Here is a 27,655-nt window from a genome sequence, read left to right on the forward strand (position 1 = left end):
GCCACATGGTCTTTAATGCCAATATCAGTCGCTCTTCAATGGACGGGAATCTTCTCTAAAAAGCCCCCATAAAAGCTGTCACTTGAGGACGATGAATTCAATTGTGAGTCATTCACTTGCGTTGATGAAATTCTGGGATTCCTCAAGATGATGCAGAGTGTAGACCACGAAAGGTCTTTGCAAAGCGTCCAAAGCCGGCAGGCTGAGAAATTTCAGCGTACGAGACAGGTCAGTGCACTCAAAGATTCTTCATTTGTAAGTCACCATGTTTCCAACCAACTTCTATCCAATTTCCATGACCTTCTTTATACCAAGCCAAACAAACCACACCAAGGGGGAAACAAACTCCCTATTAAAATAAAATAAGGAGTGGTATTGTCAGAGTACCCTGACATGGACTCTCATTTTCTCCCCAAATCACCTGCAGACTTTTTTTCTTATGTAGCCTTTATTCATCATCCTGAAGTCTCCATAGTAGCCTGGTATTAGAATGTGGTGCAAGCTGTCCAAAATGTGAATTGTGTAAAGACAAAAATATGTAACGAAAGCAAGTGGAAAGGAGGTGTGTTGAGACACAGCAGAGATGACCCATATTGGTGTGACTTGTTATGGATTCACAAAGATGCTGCTGCGCTTGTTAGTGCTTGGCTGGGGGAACAGCGATGGGAGATCCAGTTAGCTGTCGCGGCTCAACCCCTCTGCAATTACGCTTGTTTATAGGGCTTGGCAGCTTCTTAGTGAGGTTGAAATGGGTGGAGAGTGGGGGCAGAATTTAGACCTGCCCAAAGTGTAGAGGAAAGGTAAGCGAGAAAAGATTGAAAGATGGAGATTAAACCGAGATGACTGTCAAACTACAAGTGTGTGGTAACGGGACAAAAACACCAAGGGATTAAATGTTGTGAAAGATTATATTTCATAATCTGTCTCAGAATTCTTACCCTCACACAATTTGAAAGGATTTACACACACAAAGAAATCATGAATTTTATCATACTTTTAAGGGAGACCCTTTTACACTTGCTGTTAAAGCAAGCTTGTTCTGAAATGAGGGCATGGAGTTGATCCAGCAATTTTCTTTATCTGGACAAAGTATCAAAGCCATAACAGGTGGAAAGATACTTGTGTAATAGGTGATTCGGTTCCCGTCGCGAAGCTCCCATCACAGTGATGGAGAAACTCTCAAGCCGTGAGCCGTTAGGGTTACAACCTTTATCCTGCCAGTAGTATATGCTTGTCATTATTATTATTTTATTATTGGTTGGTTTATGTTGTCACAACCCAAATTCCTCGGTTTCTGCATCATGCAATGACAATAAAGTATTTCTACTCTATGTATAATCTTTATGTACAGGAGTTCGTTAGAGTTGCGGTTATTTTTTAAAGTGCTCTATAAATACAGTAATTTTAGAGTTGAGTGTCTCAGATTAAGCCATGCATGTAGTACACACCGACCTCCATCCATCCATTCATCCATTTTCTGTACAGTGAAATTGCAAATAGCTTCTTACATCAGATATAGATCCTTTGATTCCTTCACCGTTACTTGGGTATGTGTGGCAATTCTAAAGATAATGTCTATCACAGTAACGTTGCGTAATTCCAGCAGAGAGGGAGTGAACTTTGACTAGTTTGTGCCGTCATTATTGTCACTATGCTTTTAAGTTAACATGCCACTTAGGGCCGCATGATTATGGCCAAGTAATAATCACGATTGTTTTGATCAATATTGTAATCACAATTATTAATCATGATTATTCCTCGTTTATTTGTATTGCAATACTTTTTAACAAACAATATGCAACAGCTTTCAGTTCAAAATGAATCTTTAAATAAGAGTAATTGAAAGATAATTTTAAAAAATGTACCCGAAAAATTCTACTTTAGCTAAGGCTAACTGACAAAAATGAACCACTTTTCATATGTGCCTGCATTTTTATTGTAAAAAAATGCAGACGATCGGGCTCATTTAATCGTGGCAGTCAAAATTGCGATCATGATTAAAATGTTATTAATTGTGCAGCCCTAACGCCACCTTCCCCCAAACATGGAAATGGTGCATGCATAGAGTCCATTCCTAATGGTGAGACCAGAGTATAAAGTTTAACACCAGACATTAACTTGTGGGAATAGACCTGGAAATGTTTTGCTTTCAGAGGCAGTATCGGTGCTGATGCCTGTTTGTAAGGCAATTCCCGCCCTGTTGTGGTACTGTAAATGATAATTAATGGTATCAGACATGCATCTAATGATCAGATTGTGGGATGCCGTGTTGCTGTGTGGAAGCACAGATAGTTGCTGCAATATTCCTGGTCACCAATCGATCACAGATCACATACAGACAGACCATTACAATCACGCTGCCTGCACTTGCACTACACTATCAGTGACCAAGGCAATTATTTTCTCAAATCGTAGTTGTCCCTTAGATAAATCTTTGTTACCTTGGCTGTTGTGATTCCCTTACATGGACCTGTTTTTTGGGGATCCCGAGAATAATCCATCCATCCATTTTCAACACTGCTTATCCTGGTTAGGGTCACAGGACGCTGGAGCCTATCCCAGCTGACTTCGGGCAAAAGGCGGACTACACCCTGAACTGGTCGCCAGTCAGTCGCAGGGCACATATAGACACAGACAACCATTCGCACTCACATTCACAACGTCACTGAGTGGGAACTGAACCCACGCTGCCTGCACCAGTCAGGCGAGTGTACCACTACACCATCAGTGACTTCCCTAGAATAATGTGTATCCGTTTTGTTCGGGGAGGTACAAGACCTATTAGGTATGCCTAAATTCTTTCTGTTTTGGCTGAACTGATCAATTATAGTTATTATTTTGTCCAACCCCACTTTCACTTGACATGAATTGTAATACACTGGTTTCACATTATTCCTAAAATAAAGGTCTGCCTGCCCGTTTGGTAGAAAATACTGTACGTACTGTACTTACTTACAATTGTGATGCAGCCATTTTGCGGCGTAAAAGAGGCTTCAGAAGTGCTTCTACTTTAAGAGGTATGCAACATGTAACAGCAAATGTAAATTCCAAGCTGGTTTCTAGTTGCGATGCATTTTGTTCAGCAGAGTGGAGATGATGAATGCACCTGTAGATTAAAGTGTGTGTGGGTGTTCCGTTCAAATGTAATTGCTATGGATGTTTTCAGATTACTGTATCCTTTCCATACACCAAAGATGTCAAGTGGTTTGCTGTAAAGACGGGTGTTTATCGCCGATTTTGTGACCTGTAAAAACTGAATATTGAAGTGACCAATCACTTTATCACAGAGGGGAAAAAAATGTTTTTACTGCAGGACAACAACAAAGCTAGCCGAATTTGGATTTTATAGCCAACTGCTGAATAATTTATACACATGAATGACCTTCTATTGAATATATTTCCTATCTCTTTGATCTTTGAGTTTCTCTGCAATTCCTTTCTTTCTTTATGTTTCAGATCAAAAGCTTTGACATCACGTACTGTACATTATCACGGCCTATATTTCAACATGACGCCATCGTCTGCTTTCCGCATTTCTCTGCGGCTCATTGCAGAAGCATAATCAGGGCTAATGACTCAATAAATTTGAAAAAAAAAATCTGCCAGGAAGAGTTTGAATTACACAAAACACAAACATGGATTTTCAGTCCTTTGAAAAAAATAAAACATTAACAGCACCAGCCAGAGGATTCATGGAAGTACTGTTGATGCCTCCACACTTCCCATTCACTCTGTTATTACAGTGCATCCTCCAAAATAGAACACAATTCATTACGTGATGACGTTCACTTACATTTATATTTTGTTTTATTTGTGTTTTGTTTCTTGCTGTCAGATGGCTCTTACATGTGGTTCTTATTGTTTCCCTTAGGGGGCTCAGTGACCTGGGTGGAGAAAGCAAGGAGGAGCTTACCTGGGAGCTATTGGCAATCAGCTCCCAGTTGCTTCGTGCACACCTGTAAGACTCCAGATCGTAGTTGCTAATTCATAGTTCCTTTGTTTGTAGCAGTTTGTATCGTATCTTGCTCCAGTTTTACTTTGAACTTCTCCCTGTAGGAGTTACAGTGGAACTTAGATTTAAACTGACTAATAGGGCTGGAGGGTCATCCGTTACAGCTGATTGTCCATTATATTGAAGCACTTTTTTTGTTGTTGTTGATATTTAATTTTACTGTAACTTACAAAATTGTATCCTTTTTTTCGTGACCTAAAACGCCCATTGCAGTACAAAGTTATTGTGAAACTTAAGTATGCTTCCTATTTCCAAATCTGTTGCCATAGACGAACGGCTTGACAAGAAACATTTTTACTTTACCAAAAATAGCATGTTCCAGACTCCAGAGACGTGTGTGTCGAATTCCTTTTTAAGTTAACACCGGAATACATTAACACCGCAGCCATGAGCACTGTGCAACAATACATTACATTCTTGCCACCATGGCTGTCATCAATACATGTCCTGGCAATGTTGCCACATTCAACATGGCCGCCAAATGTCAAGGCATTACCTTTGATCGAATGTTGCCACATTCAACATGGCTGCCATGTAGATAGGGAAGCACATCTGTTGATTGGATCTAGTCATAATGTATATCTGTGACGCGGAAATACGTGCGTTCCAGTCTCTGCCTATATTGCACCATAGCGCCAGTAAACTACAGTGGCCAATTCTGTATTTGACAGACTTTGTGCCGGTTTAAGCGAGAACTGTACTGTCCATACGCTCCGTTACTTCTAATATCCCTATAAATCTGGGTCCGTTAAAGGTTCCACTGTACTTTATTTTTCCAGGTTCCTGTGAGTTTTGGTATCTTCATGATGAGTATCCTTGCTGCCTCTTAACATCACCATAAGCCTCATATCTAGTCTTCGCTTGTTGTGGTGGTTCTGTTTGCTTTTGCCTGGCACCGTAGTTTTCTGTTAATATTTTCCTACCCGTATAGTAGTGCTTTTGTTCCCCACTTTTTGCTCTTTTTGCAATTAACAGTTATATCTGTGGCTATAGTTTTTTACTATTATTATTTCAATCAAGACTGTTGAATAACAAACCCTCTCCTAATGCTTCTAGGTCCAATTTGTTACAAACCATAAGAATTAAATAAGTTTCCCATTGGGATTCATTATATTGGGATTTGTTAACCATTAATGTTCTATAGTGTTAAGCCTCATTAAGGTTGCGTGTGAGCTGGAGTCTATCCCAGCGAACTTCGGGGATGAGGCAAAAGATGCAACCTAGACTGGGTCACCAGTCAATTGCAGAACACACACATACACAAATATTTACCCCTGCAGTATAGACAAAGTCTTCAATTAACTTATCATGCATGTTTTTGTAATGTGGGAGTACACAAACTCATCACAGGAAGGCCGAAGCCAGTATTTGAACTTGTAACCTCTCTGAGATGTAAGGCAGGCTTGCAATCTCCTAGGACACCATGCTGCCAGCATTATCCATCCATCCATCCATCCATCCATCCATCATCTTCCGCTTATCCGTCGCGGGGCAGTAGCTTTTAGCAGGGAAGCCCATACTTCCCTCTCCACAGCCACTTCCTCCAGCTCTTGCGAGGGAATGCGTAGTCTCGTAGTAGGCTTGGGCATCCGAAACAGATGCCCAAGCCACCTCATCTGGCTCCTCCCTATGCGGAGAAGCAGCGCCTCTACTCTGATCCCCTCCCGGATGACCGAGCTTCTCACCCTATCTCTAAGGGAGAGCCCGGACACCCTGCGGAGGAAACTCATTTCGGCCGCTTGTATCCGGGATCTTGTTCTTTCGATCACGACCCACAGCTCGTGACCATAGGTGAGGGTAGGAACGTAGATCGACCAGTAAATAGAGAGGTTCGCCTTTTGGCTAAGCTCCTTCTTCACCACAAGGGACCGATACAAAGTCTCTAAATCACTGCAGACGCTGCACCGATCCGCCTGTCAATCTCTCGTTCCATTCTTCCCTCACTCGTGAACAAGACCCCAAGATATTTGAACTGCTCCTAGAGAGGGCACTCCACCTTTTTCCGACTGAGGACCGTGGTCTCATATTTGGAGGTGCAGATTCTCATTCCAGCTGCTTCACACTCGGCTGCGAAGCGCTCCAGTGTGAGTTGGAGATCACGGCCTAATGAAGCCAACAGAATCGCATAATCTGCAAAAAGCAAAGATGCAATACTGAGGCCACCAAACTGGACCCCCTCAGCGCCTTGGCTGCGCCTAGAAATTCTGTCCATAAAAGTTCTGAACAGAATCGGTGACAAAGGGCAGCCTTGGCGGCGTCCAGCCCTCACCGGAAATGAGTCCGACTTACTGCCGGCAATGACACCAGTCGTACAGCCCGTATCAGGGGGTTCGGTATCCCCATACTCCCGAATGAAGTTCCTCGGAGTCTACATCTCAGCAGACCTCACCTGGTCAACCAACATCTTCCTCAGGAAACAACGTCAAGTCGAGCTCCCCCAACACCTGCTGATAAACCTTTACGGATCCAACCTCCTGACCTACTGCTGCACAACTTGGTTCAGCAGCTGTACTGCGAAGGACAGGAAGGATACTCTCTTTTCTCCTCCCTTCCCTCTGAATAACGCCACAGGACAACGTCTCAAACCACAGGGCTTTAAAAACAGCTTCTACTACCAAACTGTGAAATGCATCTGCCCCAACACCCCCACAATAAAAACTAATTGCTACCCCACCACCCACACCCACACAGCACCCACTTCACATGTATTAAGTGCAATCTAATGAGACTGTGCAGTATTGTCTGATCATAATCTGTGCAATAATCAAATACCATATGATCATATGGTCTTTTTCTCAAATGTGAACAGTTGTATATTCTGTAAATAATTGTCTTTTGATAATCGTGTATTTTCGGCTACTTCATTGTTCATCGTAAAAATCAAAATACTGCATTAATCTTTTGATGCCGACTGAAATGAGGAATTGTGAGGCATGCCACAGACTATAACAGTTCGATATATGACAATTAAGGCGTTTTTTTTTCTGAGAGCTCGCACATTTGGGATTTAAGGTGTTTGACTTCAAAGATGAACATTGTTTTTAATCTGCTGACCAATACACAGTATGACCCTCCAAAATTTCACATGCGCTGTTTTGACATCACAGTAAAGTAGCCCACATCACACAACGTGACGCTTACCCGCCGCAACGGTTGCAGGAGCATCTTAGTGACTCCCTTTTAGTGTACCAAAGTGTGCCGTGAGTGTTTTCCACAATTGAAATGACACAGTTTTAATGGGCACCACCATGACTTCCATATGAAAAAGTATAGATGGAGCAATTCAGTGGGGGATTGGTTCGAGTGATACATCACACAAGCGTATGCGATAGGGTGCCTACAGCATTTAGTGTTGAACAGGATGTTAGTCATTGAGGCCTGCGGCCATTTCATTACCCTACATTTTCGACCTGTTTTAATGTGAAATGATATAGTAGCTGGATATGTATTCCAGAATACACTTTAAAACCATGGGCTACCAACCACTGCACTATGTGGTCATACAAATGGGAAAAGTATCGTATTTTCACGACCATAAGGCGCACTTAAAAGTCTTAAATTTTCTCCAAAATGGACGGGGTGCCTTATAATGCAGCGTGCCTTATGTGTGCACCGAGTTCCAACATCTATAAATGTTAAGATTTTAAGAGCGTTTACTGCCGGCACTTTGCTTACACAGAGGAAAAGCGGACGTGGCTGAGGACAGGGGAGGGTGCGTGAAGGAGGACGCTGAAGCCACGCCCCAAATAGGTCGCCGGGGTCTGCATTGTGCAAAGCAACATCGGTTTGGCTAAGGGCCCCCGAAAAATGGCACCTACAAAGAGACACTCTTACGAAGCACAATTTAAACTGCAAGCTGTCAGTTACGGAGAGGAACATGGGAATCGAGCAGCCGCGAGAGAATTCAAGATCAATGAATCCATGGTTCGCAAGTGGAGAAAACAGGAAAACGAGCTTCGCCAAGTCAAGAACTTGAAGCTGAGTGAAAACAAGGCGAGGTGGTCCGAGTTGGAAGACCAACTCTAACTCGAGCAATGGATTAATGAGCAACGAACAGCCGGGAGAAGAGTCTCTACAGTCACCATTCGACTGAGTGCAATAACTCGGGCCTTGCCATTGTTCCGGGAGGCTCGACAAACCGAAGGACATCCGCGTAAACAGGGCGTTCAAAGTGAAGTGAGTGGTGTGGGAGCCATGGATGACAGATGGCGAACACAGCTTTACGCAGACTAAGAGGCAGCGCCGGGCGAGTTACGCCACAATTTGTGAATGGATTGTGGATGCTTGTTCGAGCTTTCGCACGGCAACGAGATTGACTCGAACCTGGCGTGTTTGTTGGAAAACTTGCCCAGCTGTTCATTTTGGATACAGAAGTTGAGGACTGTGATGGATTTTTGGATGAGGATCAAAAATAATGTGAGTACATTGTTAAATACTTCAATAAAGTACAACCGAACTCACTTTTGCTCCCGCTGCCTTTTTAAAAACATACGCTAGCATGAATGCTAGTGTATGTTTTAGCGTGCATGCATGCTACCGTATGTTTTACCATGCCTGCGCCCAATAATACGGTGCGCCTTATGTATGTGTTAAATACAGAAATAGATCCCGTAACTGAGACTGCGCCTTTTAATATGATGCGCCCTATGGTCGTGAAAATACGGTAGTACAAATGCTCAGTGACGCTTGTGTACAATGGATAAGTGGTATATCTGCAGTATGTAGTCATGTATTTGGACACCCTATTTCCTATCTATCATTTCTAGACAGCACCCTACTAGACACAATTACAGCTGAATCAGAAAAGTGAAACTCAACCAATATTTCTCCAAAGTTGCATAAAAATTCAGACTTTGAATGACTGTAATGCTTCACATCAAACGAGACCTTCACTTAAGGGATTAGCATAACTGATTAACTAACCATTAAGAATTATTGTAATCATTTGGAATTGTTGATTAATCACGTTTTGAAGTAATTAAGGCAAGTGGTACAATGTAGTGATTTAGTTGGAAACCCTGATTTCCCATCTGCTCTTTCTAGACAGCACTCTTTCAGTCGCAATTATTGCAGAATTACATATATTTAAAAATATATATATGCAGCATTAAAATTCTGACGGCAAACTGCGATTTTGTTTGACATCACTCGAGAACGGCGCAGGTATGGGCATAACAATCCATGAATTAATCAATAGGAATTCTCTCAATCACCTGGAACTGTTGATCACTAAATTGAGGCAAAAAGGAGTGCATTTTTTTGGCTTCTACAACTCCTTAAGGCAAAAATAAAAATACTAATTTAGAACATTACATAGATTCTCCTGTCCCACTAAAACATCCATCCATCTTTGGTATCGCCTATCCCCATTCGGGTAACAGGTCATCTGGAGCCAATCCCAGTTGACGACTTCAGGTGAGCGGTGGGGCACACCCTGGACTGGTTGCCAGCCAATCAATCGCAGGGCACATTAAAACAATTTACATTCACACAGATTTAAAATTTGGAATCTTCAATGAACCTACCATGCCTTTCTTTGGAATGTGGGAGGAAAACGGAATAAGAGTACATCACTATTCCACACAGGAAGGCCGGAGTCCTGAACTATGAAGTGGATGTGTCCCACTAAAACACAATATGAAAACAAAAATATTAAATTTTTTCTATAGTCAAACTAGAAAATACAGCAGCTGAAAGAAGTATTTAACGTCACCATTTTTCTCACTAAATATATTTCCAAAGGTGCCATTGACAATACATTTTCACCAGATGTGATGTTGGGAACAACCCAAGTAATCCATATACACAAAGAAAGTAGAACAAATAAGATCAGAAATTAAATTGTGTGTAATAATGTGAAACGACACAGGGAAAAAGTATTGAACACATGAAGAAAGGGAGGTGCAAAAGGCATGGAACGCCAAGACAACACCTAAAATCTATCAATAATGAAACAGCAATTCAGCCCCTTGTCAGTGCAAATGAATATCAGTTGGTTTAGTCCTAATTGATGGCCTACAAGGTGGTCTCATTGCCAAGGTGTGAACCATAATAGGTAAGTGGAAAGCCAGTCATACCACCTAAAATTTACCTCGACCAGGTGCTCCTCGCAAAGAATAATCAGAAGAGTTGTCCAGAAGCCAAGGACCACCTGTGGAGGGCTTCAAAAAGACTGGAATTAGCAGATACTGTTGTCACAAGGAAAACAGTAAGTAATGTACTCCGCCGCCATGGCCTGTATGCACGCTCGTAACGCAAGACCCCATTGCAGAAAAAAAAAAGCATGTCAAAGCTTGTTTAAACTTTGCTGACCAAGATTTGGACAAACCAGTTAAATACTGGGAGAATATAGTCTGGTCTGATGTGAGCAAAATTGAACTCTCTGGATGCTATAATGCACACCACGTTTGGAGGAGAAAAGGCACTGCACATCACCCTAAAAACACCATACCAACAGTGAAGTTAGGAGGTGGGAACATGATGGTGTGGGGTTGTTTTTCACCAAATGGTACTTGTAAACTTCCCACTATAGAAGGAAGGATGAATGGGCAAATGTACCGAGACATTCTTGACAAAGATTTGCTTCCATCTACGAGGATGATGAAAATGAAACACGGGTGGACATTTCAGCAGGATAATGATCCAAAACATACTGCCAAGGAAACTCAATTAGTTTCAAAGAAAAAAAATAAAGCTGCTGCAATGCCCCAGCCAATCACCTGACTTGAATCCAATCGAAAATCTATGGAAAGAACTGAAACTCAAGGTCCATAAAAGAAGCCCACGGAAGCTTCAAGATTTGAAGACTGCTTGTGTGGAGGAATGGGCCAAATTCACATCAGAGCAGTACATGTGATTAGTTTCTCCATACAAGAGGCGTTTTGAACCTGTCATTGCAAACAAATGCTTTTGTACAAAGTATTAAATACCAGTTGACGTGTTCAATACTTTTTTTCGTATGTCATATTTTTCTTTTGTCCATCACAAAAAGTACCAGTATATAAGGAGGAAAGGAGGAAACGTGATGACAACCATAGAATCAGAAATGAAACTCAGTGTGACACAATTGACATAATTCTATAATAATACAAAAAATATTCATTGTTTACCACTGTAAAAGCAGAAACTCTCCATCCATCCATTTTCCATACCACTTATCCTCACTACTACACTACACTTTGGGCAAGAGGCGGGGTACACCCTGAACTGGTCGCCAGCCAATCGCAGGAAGCAAGAAATCTCTTCATTTTATATATCTGAAAAGTGTATCCTGACAAAAATTCACATATTTTAAAGGTCCAATCCCCAGAATTAAGTCACTTTAAGACAATTTCACCCCAAATTGAGGTTCACCAATCAAGACGAAATTTGATAGACACGTTTAGAATGACAGGAGAAAAGAAAAACCCTCAAGAATAATTTTTTATAGGAGGATTCCAGCCATTTCTCTTCGGGAATTACTAATATGCAATCATCATCAGATTTTAAATGGGTATGAGTCATGAATTGCTGTTCTTCATACTGCTTTATTTGAAAGAAAAATGGCCGTTTACACTACACTAAAGTACATTTAAATCATATTCTATTCAGCAACATACTTTGTTAAACCAAAAACCATATTTTGAATAAATAAATCCCAACACTTCTTGCCAACACAAGGTGGCCAAAGTAACATGTTTTTCTTGTTACGATTATCACCCAGTCTTCTTCAGACCTTTTGGGGTTGTTCTTCATCCAAGATAGATCATAGTAAAGGCGATCAGACCCAAGGTGCTTGAAGGAGCTGGGGTTCTATGTCAGAACTGTCATTGCTTTTTTTCATCACTGCCAATGAGCGATTGGTTTGCCTAATGGCCAGTTTGCGCTCACCTCATCAAAAATACATTGTGTTGTACATGCTTCCAAGTTATCTCTGACGGGTCAATACGAAAATGGCCTCAAGAAGACTCTCAATGACCTCTCGCTGTAATTAGAATTCGGGAAGAGCCCCCATTAGTGCCCTTTCGTTATACTCTGTGACATTCTCCCAGCGGAGACAGTGTGATTTGTCAGGCACTTTTGGAGGACCCTCAACCTGTTGACCTTTCCTTCAGTAATAAGTTTAGTACAACTCTTTGAAATCTTTAAAAGGCCTGAGAAACCGGAGACCATCCAATGGCTTGAATACGGTCCATAGCTCAGAAAACAGGCGATGAAACATGAAATGGTCGAAGGTTCACGTCATTATTGTGCAGTGGTATCAAGACTAAAGAGTTTAATTTGTGAACATAACCAAGCGCGTAACTCAATTTACTCTTTTATTAAAATTAATATTCCCCAGTGATGAAAATTAATCCGTTCCAGCCCCCAAAACATAACCATTTTTTGTTACATTTCTAACAAAAAAAAAATAGCGCTGTATTGGTGTAGAAACATGCTTTAAAAGAAGAAAAGAGAAATAAAATGGTTTTATAAAATATAATTGCGTACGTTGTGAATAGTTGAGTCACACCTGAAGTGTTGGATGTGTGCCTTGAAGGGGCATGAGTGACGTAGAACATGGCTGGTTAGGTATTGGCGTCAAGAATATACTGCGTCACACACAGCATCCTGGAGTTGTCAAGAAGAACATTGGAAGATAAAATTATCGTCACTGTTAGTGGGCTCCCGGAATTTTCTGATAACTCTGCTGCCGACTCTGGTACCGGACGAACAAAGAGCAGGCCAGGAGAATGGTGAGCGATAAAGTTAGCATATCTGTTAAGTATATTTATGTTACTTGTTTACAGCTGTCGGTTGTACTTAACTGTGAACCGGTTAGGTGTGGCGCAAATGCAGTAAATTCACATTCGGTGTGATCAAACTCGCGCGAGTAAAGTTAGTTCGTTTCACGTCCGATGTGAACGCTTCCCAAGTACACCACAAACGATAAGATCAGGGACTTTTCATCATGTGTGGGATCTGTTTTTATCTTCAATTCAGTTAAGATGTTGAAAATCAGTAAGTGTGGAATCTGCATTCGACAAATCACTATTATTGAAGCTTTACAAACATTCGCCTTGCTCTTGGAATGTTGCAATAAATGAAAGAGGCCAACATTGATACAAAATCAGATAAGTAGACCGTCGCGTAATTTCAGCTGGGAAAATATGACACAAGCGCTCCGACTCTTCATGATGAGGCCTTTGACCCTCCCAGGCCATGAACACGTGCAGCCGCTGGGACCATCATTCCCCACCGTTGGGGAGGAAAAGTAAATGAGAAATCAATCAACGACTTAAGTCTCATGTCATTGTGTAAGAGAGCGGATCCAAGCAGCCCGCGGCTCGAGCACCGCCCAAAAAAACGCACACATGCGGGATTCCGAGTTGGAATATTAAAAAGTCAGCGGAGAGGCAAGAGGTGTCGTTGACTCATTAATGATTTGCCTGTCCTTTTCTGTTTGTCCGCGTAAGACAATGCCGGCTGTGTCATGGAGATGCCAGGTGGGCTTCAGCCTCGTAAATCATTACTCTCTGCAAGCCAAAATTCATAAAGCAATGCATTGCTGTGACAATGAGAATAAAACTGTCAATGTGAGCGTACTCTCAGTGGAAATTAGACACATTTAGTCACAAACTGCATATGCAATCAAAATGGAAATGAATCCTTCTTTCATCATTTATCATGTTATCTTGGGGGTTCTTCAAACAGTAAGCTTGTCACAATAAACATTTCTGAACTCTGCCTGAATTCTAAGGAACATCTTTTTATCCATTTTCTATAGCCCCTGTCCTCACTAGGGTCGCAGGTGAGCTGGGGCCTATCCCAGCTCAGCACATACAGTGTGTGAATGGTTGTTTGTCTACAGTATAGTGAGAGGAAGAAATATGTGAACCCTTTGGAATTTCTTACATTTCTGGGTAAATTGGTCATCAAATGTAATCTGAGCTTCATCGAATCACCACAATTATATGGTTTCATATTTTTATTAATAACATGTAAATAGGTGACACGGTGGTTAAACTGGTTAGCACATCTGCCTCACAGTTCTGAGGACCCGGGTTCAAATCCGGCCTCACCTGTTTGGACTTTGCATATTCTCCCTGTGCCTGCATGGGTTTTCTCCAGGTTCTCCGGTTTCCTCCCACATCCCAAAAAACATGCTATTAAAATAGAGTGACAGTGACCCACCCAAAATTAGTCTGGGACCCACTTTTGGGTCCCGACTGATTTAGCGTCACCAAGAAACTTTCTTTTTTTAATTGTCTTTCTACAATTTTAGCGCATCATGACAAAAAAATGTCTCAAACTACAACAACTGTAACACAATGGCCTGGAGATTATTGGCATGGTAAGGTTAGTTTTACAAAGCATCTGATGTTATTATTGGATGTAAATGTTTTACAGGAACCACCTTATGTAGAGTCAAGATGTTTATTGTCATATGCACAGTAAAAACACAGTGTAGCACTCAGCAAGTCTCTCTCCACTGAGACAAAGATTATCAAAGATTTTTTTTTAAATGGAATCATTTTAAATATTATTATTTTTAAAAAAAAGTACTCTAAAGTGCGACTAATTTGGTCACATATGCGCCCTAATTTCTGAATGATGTGGCAAACGCCCCCCCCAAAAAAACCCAGAAAAAAACAGAGGGTGGGTGCGTAAAGGGTGCTCAGTCATTTGAGGAAGAAAAAAACATTCCCGCGACTTGAAAGCAGACACATGATGGGTTTCATCATCGTGGTCTCTAAACCAGTCAGAGATAGTGAACAGCGGGGACCCTCTATCTGATTGGCTGTGTGTGTGTCTGTTTACGCGTGTGTGTGTATGTGTGTTTGCGTGCACGCGCATATACATCTGACAATGCTCGCGTACAGGAAGCGAAGTTTTGTGACTGTGAGGTTGTAGCTGCAGTTACAGAAAATAGAGCGCTATAAATGGAATTAGTTCCAAAGCCTAACGCCACGACGACGTGGAAACATTTTGGATTCAATCCGGATGAACGTGGCCATCCCCTAACGCCAACAAACTGGTATGTCGAACTTGGATGAAGTCGCAACAAAGACAACACAACTTAAAGCCTTAAAGTGACAAAATCCATTTTAAACACAACCATCCCACTCGATTTCTTCAGCTGGGAACAAAAAACACGGTTTCTCTTGTTTGCCGTCAGCTTGCAATTATGGAACCCTTTGCCCAACAATGCAAATAAAAACGTCAATATGGCGCACGTATGCTCACATTATATACAGTATCACGTTACTATTGCAAGAGATGTCGCCACTGAACATGTCGACAAAGCAGCATTTAAGGAAAAGTAGCACAAATCTTGAATCGAAACAGGTTGCTTTGTTCTTTGTGTTGTCATTAATGGCCCAAGACGAGATCTGTGTATCGCCGATCGATTGCTATTCCTTACAGTTCCCGGATGTCTGTCACAGGTAATTTGAAACTGAATTTGTCGAACTGAATCTGAAATGATCAAACTGAATGTGAAAATATATAATTTGAATTTGCATTGCGGATAAAAAAAAATTACATTCACTTTCAAGTTTATTGGACTTAATACAAATTCAAATTATGTTTTTCATTTCCAGTTCCTAAATTCAAATTCAATTCCTGGTGGCACATATTTCAGCCCATATGGTACACCCTCAACTGGTCGCCAGCCAATCGCAGGGCACATATAAACAAACAACCATTCGCACTCACATTCACACTTACAGGTAATTTAGAGTCTTCAATGAACCTACCGTGCATGTTTTTGGGATGTGGGAGGAAACTGGTTTCCCACCATTTACAGGGCACATTAAAACACATAAAAAATTTACAATTTAGAGTCACCAAGAAAATTCATTATTATTATTATTATCCATCCACCCATCCATTTTCTTTACTGCTTATCCTCACTAGGGTCGCGGGCTGCTGGAGCCTATCCCAGCTATCTTCGGGCAGGAGGCGGGGTACACCCTGAGCCAGTCGCCAGCCAATCGCAGGGCACATAGAAACAAACAACCATTCGCACTCACATTCACACCTACGGGCAATTTAGAGTCTTCAATCAACCTACCACTCATGTTTTTTGGGATGTGGGAGGTACCGAAGTGTCCGGAGAAAACCCACCCAGGCACGGGGAGAACATGCAAACTCCACACAGGCGGGGCTGGGAATTGAACCCCGGTCCCCAGAACTGTGAGGCAGATGTGATAAACAGTCTTCCACTGTGCCAATTATTATTATTATTTTATTTTATTTTTTTGGTCCTTCCATGGTTTTAGTGGGTCATATGTCCCATTCAAGATGCAGTGCCACATGACGGTCAGAATAGGAAATGCATATTATTGGACTTCAATGGTAAATGGTAAATGGACTGCACTTACAGTGATCCCTCGTTTTTCGCGGTTAATGGGGACAAGAACCCCCCCCCCCCCCCCCCCTCGAAAGGTGAAAAACCATGAAGTAGGATTTGCCCGCCCCACCCCATAGGAATTTTCATGTATGTGGGTACCAGAATGTTTAAAATATGTAAAAAGTATTTATACTTTACATATATGAGACAAAGATTACAACAGTACACGTATTTACTTAAATCTTTAATTATAAAACCTTATACAGTAATTAACATTCATCAACATTGCCTTCATGGTGATGGGTAGTTGTTGTCTTTGTTTTTTCTTTTGCTTCAAAATTCCCCTGTACAAGGACATGACCCAGTCTCTTATTACGTGGAGTTACCACACGTTTCGCTTCCGTATTGAAGCAGTTTTGTGAATGTTTGCGTCCTCTTTCTTGATGTACCGCACTGAAGATTCATTCACGCCATAATGGCGGGCCACAGATGCATAACTATTGCCCTCTTTGATCTAAAAGTTTCACTTTTTCGCTGATGGTCATCATCTTCTTCTTCCTCGTGGGCGCCCCGGAGGAAGCTTTCGCAGGGGCACAGCGCTTAGGCGGCATAGTAAGGGCTTAACTAATCAAAAAAAGTTATCGCTTAAACAAACAAAGTTATCACGAACACAACACTAAGATACAGTACGCGAGACAGTCAACAGCGTGGACGAGACTGGCGAGACACAACAAGGGAAGATGCTGGGTGAGGCTGCGATGATGCGCAGCCTATCAGCTCACGGGATAAATCCGCTCGTGCTCTCATTGGTCAATGTCGCGCCGGGAACCAATGACGCACCTTGTATGAGTGCCCGTGGCATGTACAGTACAGTACAGTACAGGCATGTACAAAGCCTCTGAGTCGCTTTGTTCAGCATGTATGGAAACCTTCTCTCTAATGCATCAACATGAAACAACCCGTCTTTCCGCAATATGGCTGTATTTTTTCATTTTTATTTTTTGATGAAATTATTTTTTATTTTTTTGATGAGGAATATTTTGGAAAAACCCGCGAAGCACTGAAGCCGCAAAACGTGAAGCGCGAAGTGGCAAGGGAACACTGTATATATGATTCAATGCAGCCACCTTACATCACAAGATTGTATCTCCAAAGTGGAACACAATGTGTTCTGAGATCCAGGTTTCTTTCAAGTTGTTCTAATTTAAAAAATAAATCAATGAATAAATAATTTAAAATAATAATAGCTGTCTCTCTCATAAAACCTTTCATTTAAAAAAAAATTCAAAGTAAACCATTGATCCAGCCATCAGTCCATCCCTCCATCCAGGCATCTATCCATCCAGCCATCCATTTTCTATATTATTTGTCTTTGTGAGGAGAGCTGGAGCCTATCTTAGCTGACTGGGGAAGAGGCAGGGCACATCCTGAACTGGTCGCTAGTCAATCACATATAGACATATCAATAGGCGCCCTCACGTTGACACTTTTGGGCAATTTGGAATCTTCAATAAAACTAACATTCTGTTCTGCTAGCAACATGCTTTTACCTGAGCATTTGCTTGGTAAATTACTTTTCTGAATGTTATTGATATGTTGAAATAGGTTCCACTATTGATTGTTTTCCCAATGCAACTGAAGGCACTGAGTCAATAATGTATGGTATTAACAAAACTGGTTGTTTGAAAGCATGCGTTTTTTCTCTCAAACTCCAACTACAACACAATTGGGTTGATTTTCAAGAAAGTCCATCTTTGCACTCTCCTTAACATTGCCAGACTATTAAAAAAATGTGTCCAAAGTTATTTTGACTTGTAAATTTGTAATCTTTTTTTAATTTTATTTTTCCCAAGTGTCCATGCTATTAATCCTTTTGAAATGTGCAGCTTTACAATACAAATTTTCTCTCTGTGTGTTTCAGGATACACTCACTGTTCCACAGCTAAAGGTAAGATGTCATTTTGTCCATTGTTCATTGGTTGATACTGTCTGGTTGACATTGGAGAATCAGCTGATGAACATGAAGGATCCTGGGGGTTTTCACAGTCTTTTGGGAGGTAATTGAGTCTGGTTTGGTGCTGCTACAAAAAAGGACAAACTCCGACAGCAACGGACAATTAAAACTGCTGAAAAGATTGTCAGTTCCCCCCTACCCACCCTTAAGGACTTGCACGCTGCCAGAACTAAGACAAAAGCATGTAAAATCCTCTTGGACCCTCCACTTCCTGGTCACAACCTCTTGCAGCTCATTCCCTCAGGTAGGCGCTACCGAACAATGCAAACTAAAACAAGCAGACATTCCAATAGCTTCTTTCCTCTTGCCATTAACTTCTTAAACAGTTAACTTTCAATTTCATTGCAACATGCTGCCAATTTTGTCAATTATACATTACTCGTGCACTAACTGTAGCAGTGTCGCCACGCTGGACTATTTGCATATCTGTTGTTGACCAATACTGGCCAATCATGTGCCTGAGTAGCATCTGCAACATTCGCACAATCGACATTGTCCCAGAAAATAATAAATTCTACCGGCCCAGTGACTGTGTTTTTATGTCTCAAAAGTATTTTCTGTCATTTGACTGTCTGTTGTCGTACTAGAGCGGCTCCAACTACCGGAGACAAATTTCTTGTGTGTTTTTTACATACTTGGCAAATAAAGATGATTCTGATTCTGATAATGACGAAGCAAATCCGCATATACATGATTTAACATCCAAGCAGTATTTATAACACACAGCTAAACAAACGTGATAATCTTCAACTGTGCCTCATGTTACCTAATGAAAAGAATAGACAAAATGAGTGGAAAGACCATCCAGTGGGGGTGGAGTGTGGTTGCTGATTGAAAGTTACCAAGTACTATGTGGGCCAAAGAGACACGTCAACTACTTAAGTGAAGGGGCACAATATTTTTCAGGAGCACTTTTGCCCCCCCATTTTTCAATGGCAATGTTTTTGAGCCATCTCATTTTCTGGACCTAACCGGGAGCAAGTGTATCGTCAGAATTACTTCACATTTCTGACGTAACATCTGACAGAAAACAAGAATAATAATAGTTCATCACGTCCATATAGTTTTCAATCATGTCCGATTACTATGAATGTATGATACTGGATGCCGAAATCGAGGATCATGTTCATCTTTGTCAGAACCATAGAAAATCTCACCTGAGTTGAAAATTGTAAAAACGAGGTGGTGAAGGGATTTCCCAAAAATGCTATTGGAAAAGAACAAGGATTACCTTACGTGGAACAATGACAAAACGTGATTTGGTGGACCTCGCTATATTCAAGTGCTGGAAATCCGCCTCAGCAAAATGGAAAGAAAATGGTGCCGTTTTTCTGGATTTAGTAACATACCTAGATTGTTTCAAGATTGTGGTTAAACTGTTAAAATTAATATGTAAAATAAAGATAATCCAATGGAATGGAGAAAGAGCAACAGGTGTCCTGCATTGTTGATTTGTCATATTTCTCCTATTTAAAGTGTACCTCAATCATCAGGTTATCTATATATAGGACCTAGCCGGGCTACCCCTAACATGTCAACAAAGTGATGGATAACTACTAGTTTTGAAATCAGAGTAAAGGATAATTGTTCAACCATTTTTCAAGTTACTGTAAAAAGGTGTATGGTAACAATAAACAAAAGCAGGAATCGTGGAAATTGACAGACTGATGATTTGCTTTTGCATACAAAGATGTGGCGCACCACACTCGGCACCTCTGCCTTCAGTTTGACACCTGTGCGCTACACGTACACAAAAATCACAAGTACATTTAATGGATTATTATCAATAATATCCTACTGCAATGAAAAGGTGACTTTGCCAGTACTCTTTCATATTGTTTTCATGATGGGGACAGATTGACACAGGAACATTTATATTTGTATTATTTCCTATAGGAAGATTACTTTGAACTCCAATCAAATCTATTCAACAACATCCTGCAGAAGATGATGTTTGTTTGATCATAGAGCTTTCACTGTAATGCATTCCTACCTAGAAAATCAACTACAAAATAATATTACATCAAAGAAATGGCCCTGTGTTGCCTTTCAGGCTCTTCTCTAAATAAATAAGTTAACGGTTTAAGTAAATAATTGTAAAAAAAAAAAAAAAATGATGTATTGTTAAAAGTGATTTAAAGTTGTTTTTGATGGATAATTTACAATTTTAACTTTTAAGTAAAATATAATCGCTAAAGTCAATTTCCTGTTTCTGTTTTGTTAAAAACACTTAAGGCCCACTCACACATTGTTTTTCAATGTTGGTAAAGACTGTGGACTTCAATTCTGTAATCAAATCCTTCATGTTGGAAGAAAATTGACTGTATTGATTGCTGGCACTCTCTCTCTGTCAACATTGTAAAACAAAATAAATCCTCCGGACATTTTGTAACAGTGGTTGCCAACCCAGTGACTTTATTGAAGACTAAAAAAAGAACAATCATATAAAGGCTAAATCTTCTGTTCTTTGTAAATCCCATTTTTTTAATTTTAAAAGTGGAGGTATGCTATATCACAATTTTAATAATTACAGTATAGTGGGGCTTACGTCACAAACGAGGACAAGATCTTCATTCAGGGAGCTTTCACCGACGACATCATCAACGTCTTGGAGTTGAATCAGTTCCATGACCACACTTTTAACTCAAAATACTTAACTCTAGAATCATATTTTCCCCTTGAAATGAGTAAAAGTGCCATTAATCTGTTCCAGCCTCCCCCTATAAAAAAACCCAAAATGTTTGCTTCTTTTTAATACTGTACTTTAAAAACAGAGTAATAACATAAACTGAATGTAAAGTATTGTTATATTATTTATCTACATGTGTTGCTCTCCCGTTTGTTTAAATATCAGTTGCATCTCCAACTGCGGCTATCGATGCGAAGGTTAGCATTTCAATTGCGTTTTGCATTGTTAGCATTAAGCTCAGTGGATTTTCGTAAGGCAAAGCTATGTAGTTGTTTTAAAATACACAATGTATAATTCTTTTCGTTTTATGTTTCTTTTTTGAAGAATTGTTCAAGCTTACATGCAGCGCTATTCCTCGTCCTGTGCAGGGTCTCTCACGTTTGAAAAAAACAGTTAAGATGTTAAAAATTGGTATGTGAACAACCTGCCTTATATCTGTAAGGCAGTTCCCAGTGTTTGTGCACTAATGTCTTTTTCGACATTTTTATGCTTGTTTATGAGCCCTGTACCCAACTAGAAAAAAATGACATTCCATAAAAAAAAAGGCATGGCACAATCATTCCTACGAAATATTAAGTGCAAGCCATATTATTCTGCACCCACTCCAGATTCCTTGTAAAAAAAAAAAAAAAAAAAAACAATAAAAAAAACACACACACACCAGACGGTATGACCTCAACATAAAAGAAAAATAGTTTACGTGAGGGAAATGATCAAATTCTCTTTCTCATGAAGGCATCACTGGAATAAAGCTATCTGAGCTGTGGACCTGGGTCTTTTCCATGGGGATGCTATTTAGCCCTCTATTAGGGACTGCCCTACTAAATACACCTTGCAAAAAATAGCAGAGTTTTACAATGTTGCGCAAGAAGAAAACAGCGGCATAAAAGCGCGAAAGAACAGAGCCTCTTCGTTTGGTGCTGTGAAGGTGCAGAGGGAAAATGCTCAAGGACACCTGTTTTTTGCAGAGTCACATGTACAGCCATTCTGCAATCTTACACTGCACTTGTGTGTCTGTGTAACCACCTGCATATAAGCCTGCCTGATCCTGGAAATCCTCGCCAAAGTAATGCAGCTTCTCCAAGCGGTACCACGGCCCACCTGCCTCACGTAAGCCAAACTATTCCTCCTCCCCTTTAATGACTCCTGTGTCTATCCTCCTTCTCAGTGTTTCCCCCTCTGTGTTCCTGATCTACGTCATTCTGCCACCCCGCCGCCAAGCCAGCCGCCTGTCCTTGCCACTGCCTGCCAACGCACCTTGGACCACCTCCATTACCTCCCATAATAAACTGTTCATCATAACCTATCTGCAGCCGCCTGCTCTTAGGTCCAGCTCCTCTCCATTTGTGACATGTATGTATTTAACAGACATAAAATTGAGTATATATATTTTTTTATTTTGGGGGGTGAGGATGATGGTGATGATTATTTATTAATCCAAGAAAACATACATGTGGATTTGATTGATTGAAAATATTTTAAATCTCCTTCTAAATAGCCTTACAACATCAGTTCAACTTCTACGATTCAAGGATGCCAGACCAAATTAATCTGCATGGAAAATCCACATAACCTGAATCCCATTTTGCAATTATGCTAAATGGAATTCAGAGGAATGCACAGAGCCTCTGGCTGTTCTGCTCAGTTAGCTAACAAACAATCCAAAAAAGACCGTTGGAAAATAACGTGCTTTGCTCTAGAAGTTATTATTGGATGTGCATTTTCAAAATGCTAATCCAGTTTAAAGTCAAATGTGATCTTGGAGTCAATCCTGGCTGACTTTGGGTGAGAGTCGGGACAGACCATGGACTCGTTGCTAGTCAATCACAGTGCATATAGAGACGAACAACTATTGACACTCATATTCACGCCTATGGTCAATTCTGAGTCTTCAGTCACTATTTGGAGAAAAAAACAACAACACAAACAAATTGAGAAGATGCAAACTAGAGATTCCAACCCAGAACCAACTTTAATAGCGATGCAGACGTAGTCGCCACACGCTCCACAGTGTTGCCTTTTTCCGAGCTCGCGTTAGAAAATATTTAGTACGCCTAGTATTAGTATAGTATACACGGTCCAAATTGAGTGGCGACTGCATGAATTCCCGGTAAATTTGTTCAGGTACATTCCGCGGAAATGGCCAAAATCCACTCAAATGGCACCTTCAAACTAAAATGGCCGTCGACCCGCGCGTTTCATTGCGTTGGTTCTTAACTGATTTGCCTGCGTCCTGTCACGATCAACATGCATACCAGTGATTGTCAATAGGATTTTGCGGTGGGTCGACCCCGGGGGCCACACATATTTTCACCTGGATACACGTGTTTGTGAGGTTTTGAGTATGTTTATATGAATTCTTTTGGGGCTCCTTCCTGTTTAGCCTGTCAGTATAGAAAGTCGGGATAAGAGTCGCTACAGAACTTCCACGGCAGTAGTGAGCTATGGCGTGGGACCCAACCTGCCTTGTTTGTACAGCGATGATTTTCAGCACCCTAAGGCCTTGCGACCGCTGCGCCTGGCAGCGTGACTTCATCCCGATGTATTCAATAGACGATAGAACCTCCGCGACAGGTTGCGAGCGAGCGTCGGATGCCGGCAGAGGTGGAGCACAGCGTGGGTGGAGGAGCTGCGCCTTTAAAAGCGCCAGACTCCTCCTCCGCCGAGTGGAAGCGAAGAGCCGAGTGGTGCTGCCAGAAGTCCACATGAGCAAGTCTGGCATCAGCTCGCCTTCATCCGGCAGTCAGGGAGGACACAGCGAGGGTGAAAGGTGGGCAGAGAGACGGAAGAAAGAGCAAGCGCCACAGAAGGCGGGAGCAAGCTTGAAAGTGAGAGGGAGAGAGGAGGGGTTCGGGTGGGGTGGGGGGGGGGTTCTCCGTGGTCACGGTGATGAGACAAGGCGAGTAGACGAACGACGAGTAAGTGTCATCTGCGCGCAGCTTTCCTTCGGCTGCCTCACGACGGCAGGCGAACGCCAGCGGGGGATGACGGGTGGCTCGTTTTCAGCGGCGCGGTTATCGGTGTGACGCTCGCAGCGCTGCTGACAGGATCGAAGCCGGCGGCGTCTTCTCGTCTTCACTTCGGGCTCCCTCAACGGACTTGCCGACCGCTCTCTCTCGCCTCCTCCTGCCCGTCTTCCACGCAGCCTCATCTTCCTCTTACTGATGAGCCTGAGAGTGAAAGACCCCCGCTGATAGAGGTTCCTCTCTGTCAAGACAGTAAGTAAGGGGAGGGAGGGAAGTGTGTGTGTGTGCCACTGAGAGAGAGTGAAAGAGAAAGTGTGGGAGAAAGGGAAGAAGAGTGAGGTTGTCTGTAGCTCAGAATGCCAAGGATGTGCATGGGCACTTTGCTCTGGGCACAGCAACAGTAACGAGATGCACAGAAGAGGTAAGTCTCTCTCTCTGTGTGTGTGTGTGTGTGTGTGTGTGTGTGCGGTGACGCTTTCTGACACAAGCTCCGAGTTAATCCTTTCCGTTCTCCGTCCTGCTTTCGCACGTTCGAAGGTGCTGAGAGAGAGAGAGAGAGAGAGAGAGAGAGAGAGAGAGAGAGAGAGAGAGAGAGAGAGAGAGAGTGGAAGAATAAGTGATTTGCTTTCCCCATTCCTATCTGTCCAGGTGCCATGTGCAGTTGGCCGGGGCGCCCCACGGCAGCAGTGCTGCCCCGCATCTGGCGGGAAGCGCTTCCCCTTGCACATTCTCCAGGGCTCCGCCGGGAATCTTTTCTGGGATTTATCTCATCCTGCTGGATGGCAGTGAGCTCCCTGCTTCTCTGAAAGAAGAGTCCGCATAGAAAACCACACACCGCACGGATAAGAAGTAAAATAATTATCCAATCACTGCATGGGGAGGCAGTCCTGGTTTCCTTAGCAACAACTGAGAGAGAAAGAAGAGAGTCGTTTTCTCTTTTTGCTCTTTTGGGGTTTTTTTGTTGAGGGAGGGGGGGGCACAGCCTTGTGGACTGCTGTGGGTATCAAGTGCCACCCAGATTCTAGGACAAGTCGGTCCGTTGCCTCCCCTATAACTGCGTCTCATCCACCGTGATTTTTGTTGTTGTTCTCACCACGAGTCACGTTTCGTAGGCTTAGGAATTCATTCATCCTGATACTACACCACCTGGAATAAATCCTTCTTTTGGGAAGGAAGATTGGATTCTCTAGGAAAATACCTGCCCCGGTCCACCAATCCTCCGTCCTGAAAACAACTGAAAAGAAATGATCCAAAAAGAAATGGGGATCTGAAGTTTATTTTGACATGACCACTGACGTCTCTCATCATTTTCAGTTGGGATGAAAAGGAATATCAATTTTTTCATAGCCAACAGCAAGCTCCCTCACAAAATCCATAAAAGAAGACAATCATCTGGGAAGTTGTATTTTTCTATCTCTAGAAGAGTGGATATTTATCAACTTTTATAATGGTGGTATGACACAATGTTGCTCTGTTTTTCAAGTGCAAAAGGCAAAAGCTCTTTCCCAAGTATAGAACAGTGTTTTAAATAGCATCTCCTCCAGAACCATTTCAGTTGTACACACTGACACATGAGATGAGTTGGCTCAGTTTGATTATGTAAGATTTTTTTTTTTTTTTTATTATTCCAGCCTCGGCACATTTTTTGCCTCTTTTTTTCCATGGATTTATTGTGTTTGAGTTTTCCTGTGCTCTCTTTCTCCCTGATTTCGGATGGACGTCATGGCTGCCAGAGACTGACCTTCTGCCGAGTGTGCAGGCGAGGAAAGGCGTTTTGGTCGTCCAGGTGCTTTTAAGATGTTGAGGTCTCCCTGCGTGGCTGGGGCCCCTGTTCGGATCAGTAGCACTGAGGCTCCTCGTAGCCAAAGACATGGACCCCGACTCGGCTCCCCCACGCCCTCAGCCCGTTGGCCACTGGCCCCACGTCACCTTGTGAAGGATGTCCCTCAGCAGAGCTCCGGCCCGGGACACCGCTGAGACCCCCAGCCCGAGAGAACGCATCCGCAGCCACATGAAGATGGTGATCGACCAGCTGGAAGGAATTCTAAGAGAGCTCAAGGATGTGGCCAAGGAACTTCGGGAGGTGAGCTTGGAAATTACACAAACATCCAGCTTTACGGCTTTGAGGGATTGTGGGAGAAAGTGGGTTCTTTGTGGGTGTGCTACTAAGGAAGAGTTCATTTAATTAAGCATAACATTCTCCTCACAGTGTGGAGATTGTGATTAAGATTTGAATGCGGGAGCTGACTTTTTGTTGTTGTGTAGCAGGAGGATATTGTTGATTAGTACTGCAGTCTCCCCATCAAAAAGGAGGCAATTATTAACACGGCTCATGTCTCCAAGTTGAGGCAGGGTAAACTTGGTGCGAAGACCCGATGAGGGCAGCAAAGCTTGGCTGTGAGAGAAAACGGGCTTAGATAAGATCCAACACTTAGCACCGCAGCTGTTATGTAAGCATTTTGTTCGGGATCAACGAGATTCCTGTAGTTTTGCAACTGCAGCGTGTGAAGGATGTTTGAAAGGGACTTGGTAATAGCGAGATTGTGCAGAATTTATCGTGTTCTGCTACTTTAAATAATCTAGGTGGAAGAAAGAAAAAAAAAAATGTGTTGCGCTGATAATCTGAGTCCGAGAGTACACAACCCCCCCGCCATCTCTTTGGGATCTTTCCCCAAGAGCTCGTCTTGTTCAGCTCCTCCTAAAGAGAGATAACACCAGCTGGGGAGACGGAGACGGATGGAAGCTTCACTAAACCCATCCCATGTCCTGAGAGTTCTAAACCTCCCACCTGTTTCCAGGGAAGCAGAGGAAGGGAAACATGCTTTAAACATGCTGTACAGGTCCACATTGGACCATGTAATGTCCAAAAGACAAGGCGGGGAGATTGTAAATAGATGTTTGGAGTCCCTTTGCACACATTCTTTCAGACTCCCACCTCTTATGTACTCAGAGGCGCAAGGGCACGGCTCACAGCGCGCCTCCTCTAAAGTGGGACGGAGAGGCCGTGATTGACGATTATGGTGCTACAGCAAATTGAGTAATACCGGCTGGAGATATTTATGAACAAACACGCGCCTCGTGCCTATGCCAGCCCCTGCTGCCTATTACCATTCTCGTCTCAGCGCCCATTAATGGAGCACGATGACTCTAACGTAACTTTGTGGGAATGTCTCAATTTCGCATTGACAGCTGGTCTTCATATTAGCCTCTTGTGGTGGGGAAGAGTATCACGATGTATTGACCTTTTCAATTTCACTTCATGCTCCATACGCAGGTGTCAAAGATGGATATTTCAACTGTCAGTCAAATTATGCACACTTTATGACGATTTTGACATTTTCTAATCAGTTGATCTCAGTGCAGGGGGTCCCGGTTTACAACGGAGTGCCATTACTAAAGCAGCGACAAACCAAATTTGTGCTTGAGTTGGAACACACAGTTGTCTATTAGTTTAATATAGTAAAGTCCAATGCAAATTCCAATCCAGTGAATCCCACAATCCAGTGAAAAACAGTAAGTGCAGCAGTAACTGAGCATGCCTTCTTGTGCCGCGTGATGACATATTCATATGTTGCTGCATGAACTACTTTATTCATTCATTCCGTACCTTTGAAACCTCATATGAATAAAAAAAGAGGACACCATGTATTCTGCTGTTATT

At 42.1% G+C, this 27,655-nt stretch overlaps 1 protein-coding gene across 2 annotated transcripts in view; it reads left to right on the forward strand.

Annotated features, from left to right (window-relative positions):
* Positions 1 to 23,733: 23,733 nt before the first annotated feature.
* Positions 23,734 to 27,655, forward strand: part of insyn1 (inhibitory synaptic factor 1) — a 98,215-nt gene continuing 94,293 nt past the window's right edge. The window contains exons 1-3 of one of the 2 annotated variants that reach the window (XM_061701696.1): positions 23,734 to 23,856; positions 23,968 to 24,246; positions 24,643 to 26,077. In XM_061701696.1, coding sequence (XP_061557680.1) covers positions 25,934 to 26,077 — 144 coding nt within the window. In that variant the 5' untranslated portion in view covers positions 23,734 to 23,856; positions 23,968 to 24,246; positions 24,643 to 25,933. Of the gene's footprint in view, positions 23,857 to 23,898; positions 23,947 to 23,967; positions 24,247 to 24,642; positions 26,078 to 27,655 lie in introns of those variants that run through there. The other variant, XM_061701704.1, reaches the window with a different exon arrangement.

Source organism: Phycodurus eques, chromosome 2 (genome assembly GCF_024500275.1).
Source record: "Phycodurus eques isolate BA_2022a chromosome 2, UOR_Pequ_1.1, whole genome shotgun sequence".
Lineage (NCBI taxonomy): Eukaryota > Metazoa > Chordata > Actinopteri > Syngnathiformes > Syngnathidae > Phycodurus > Phycodurus eques.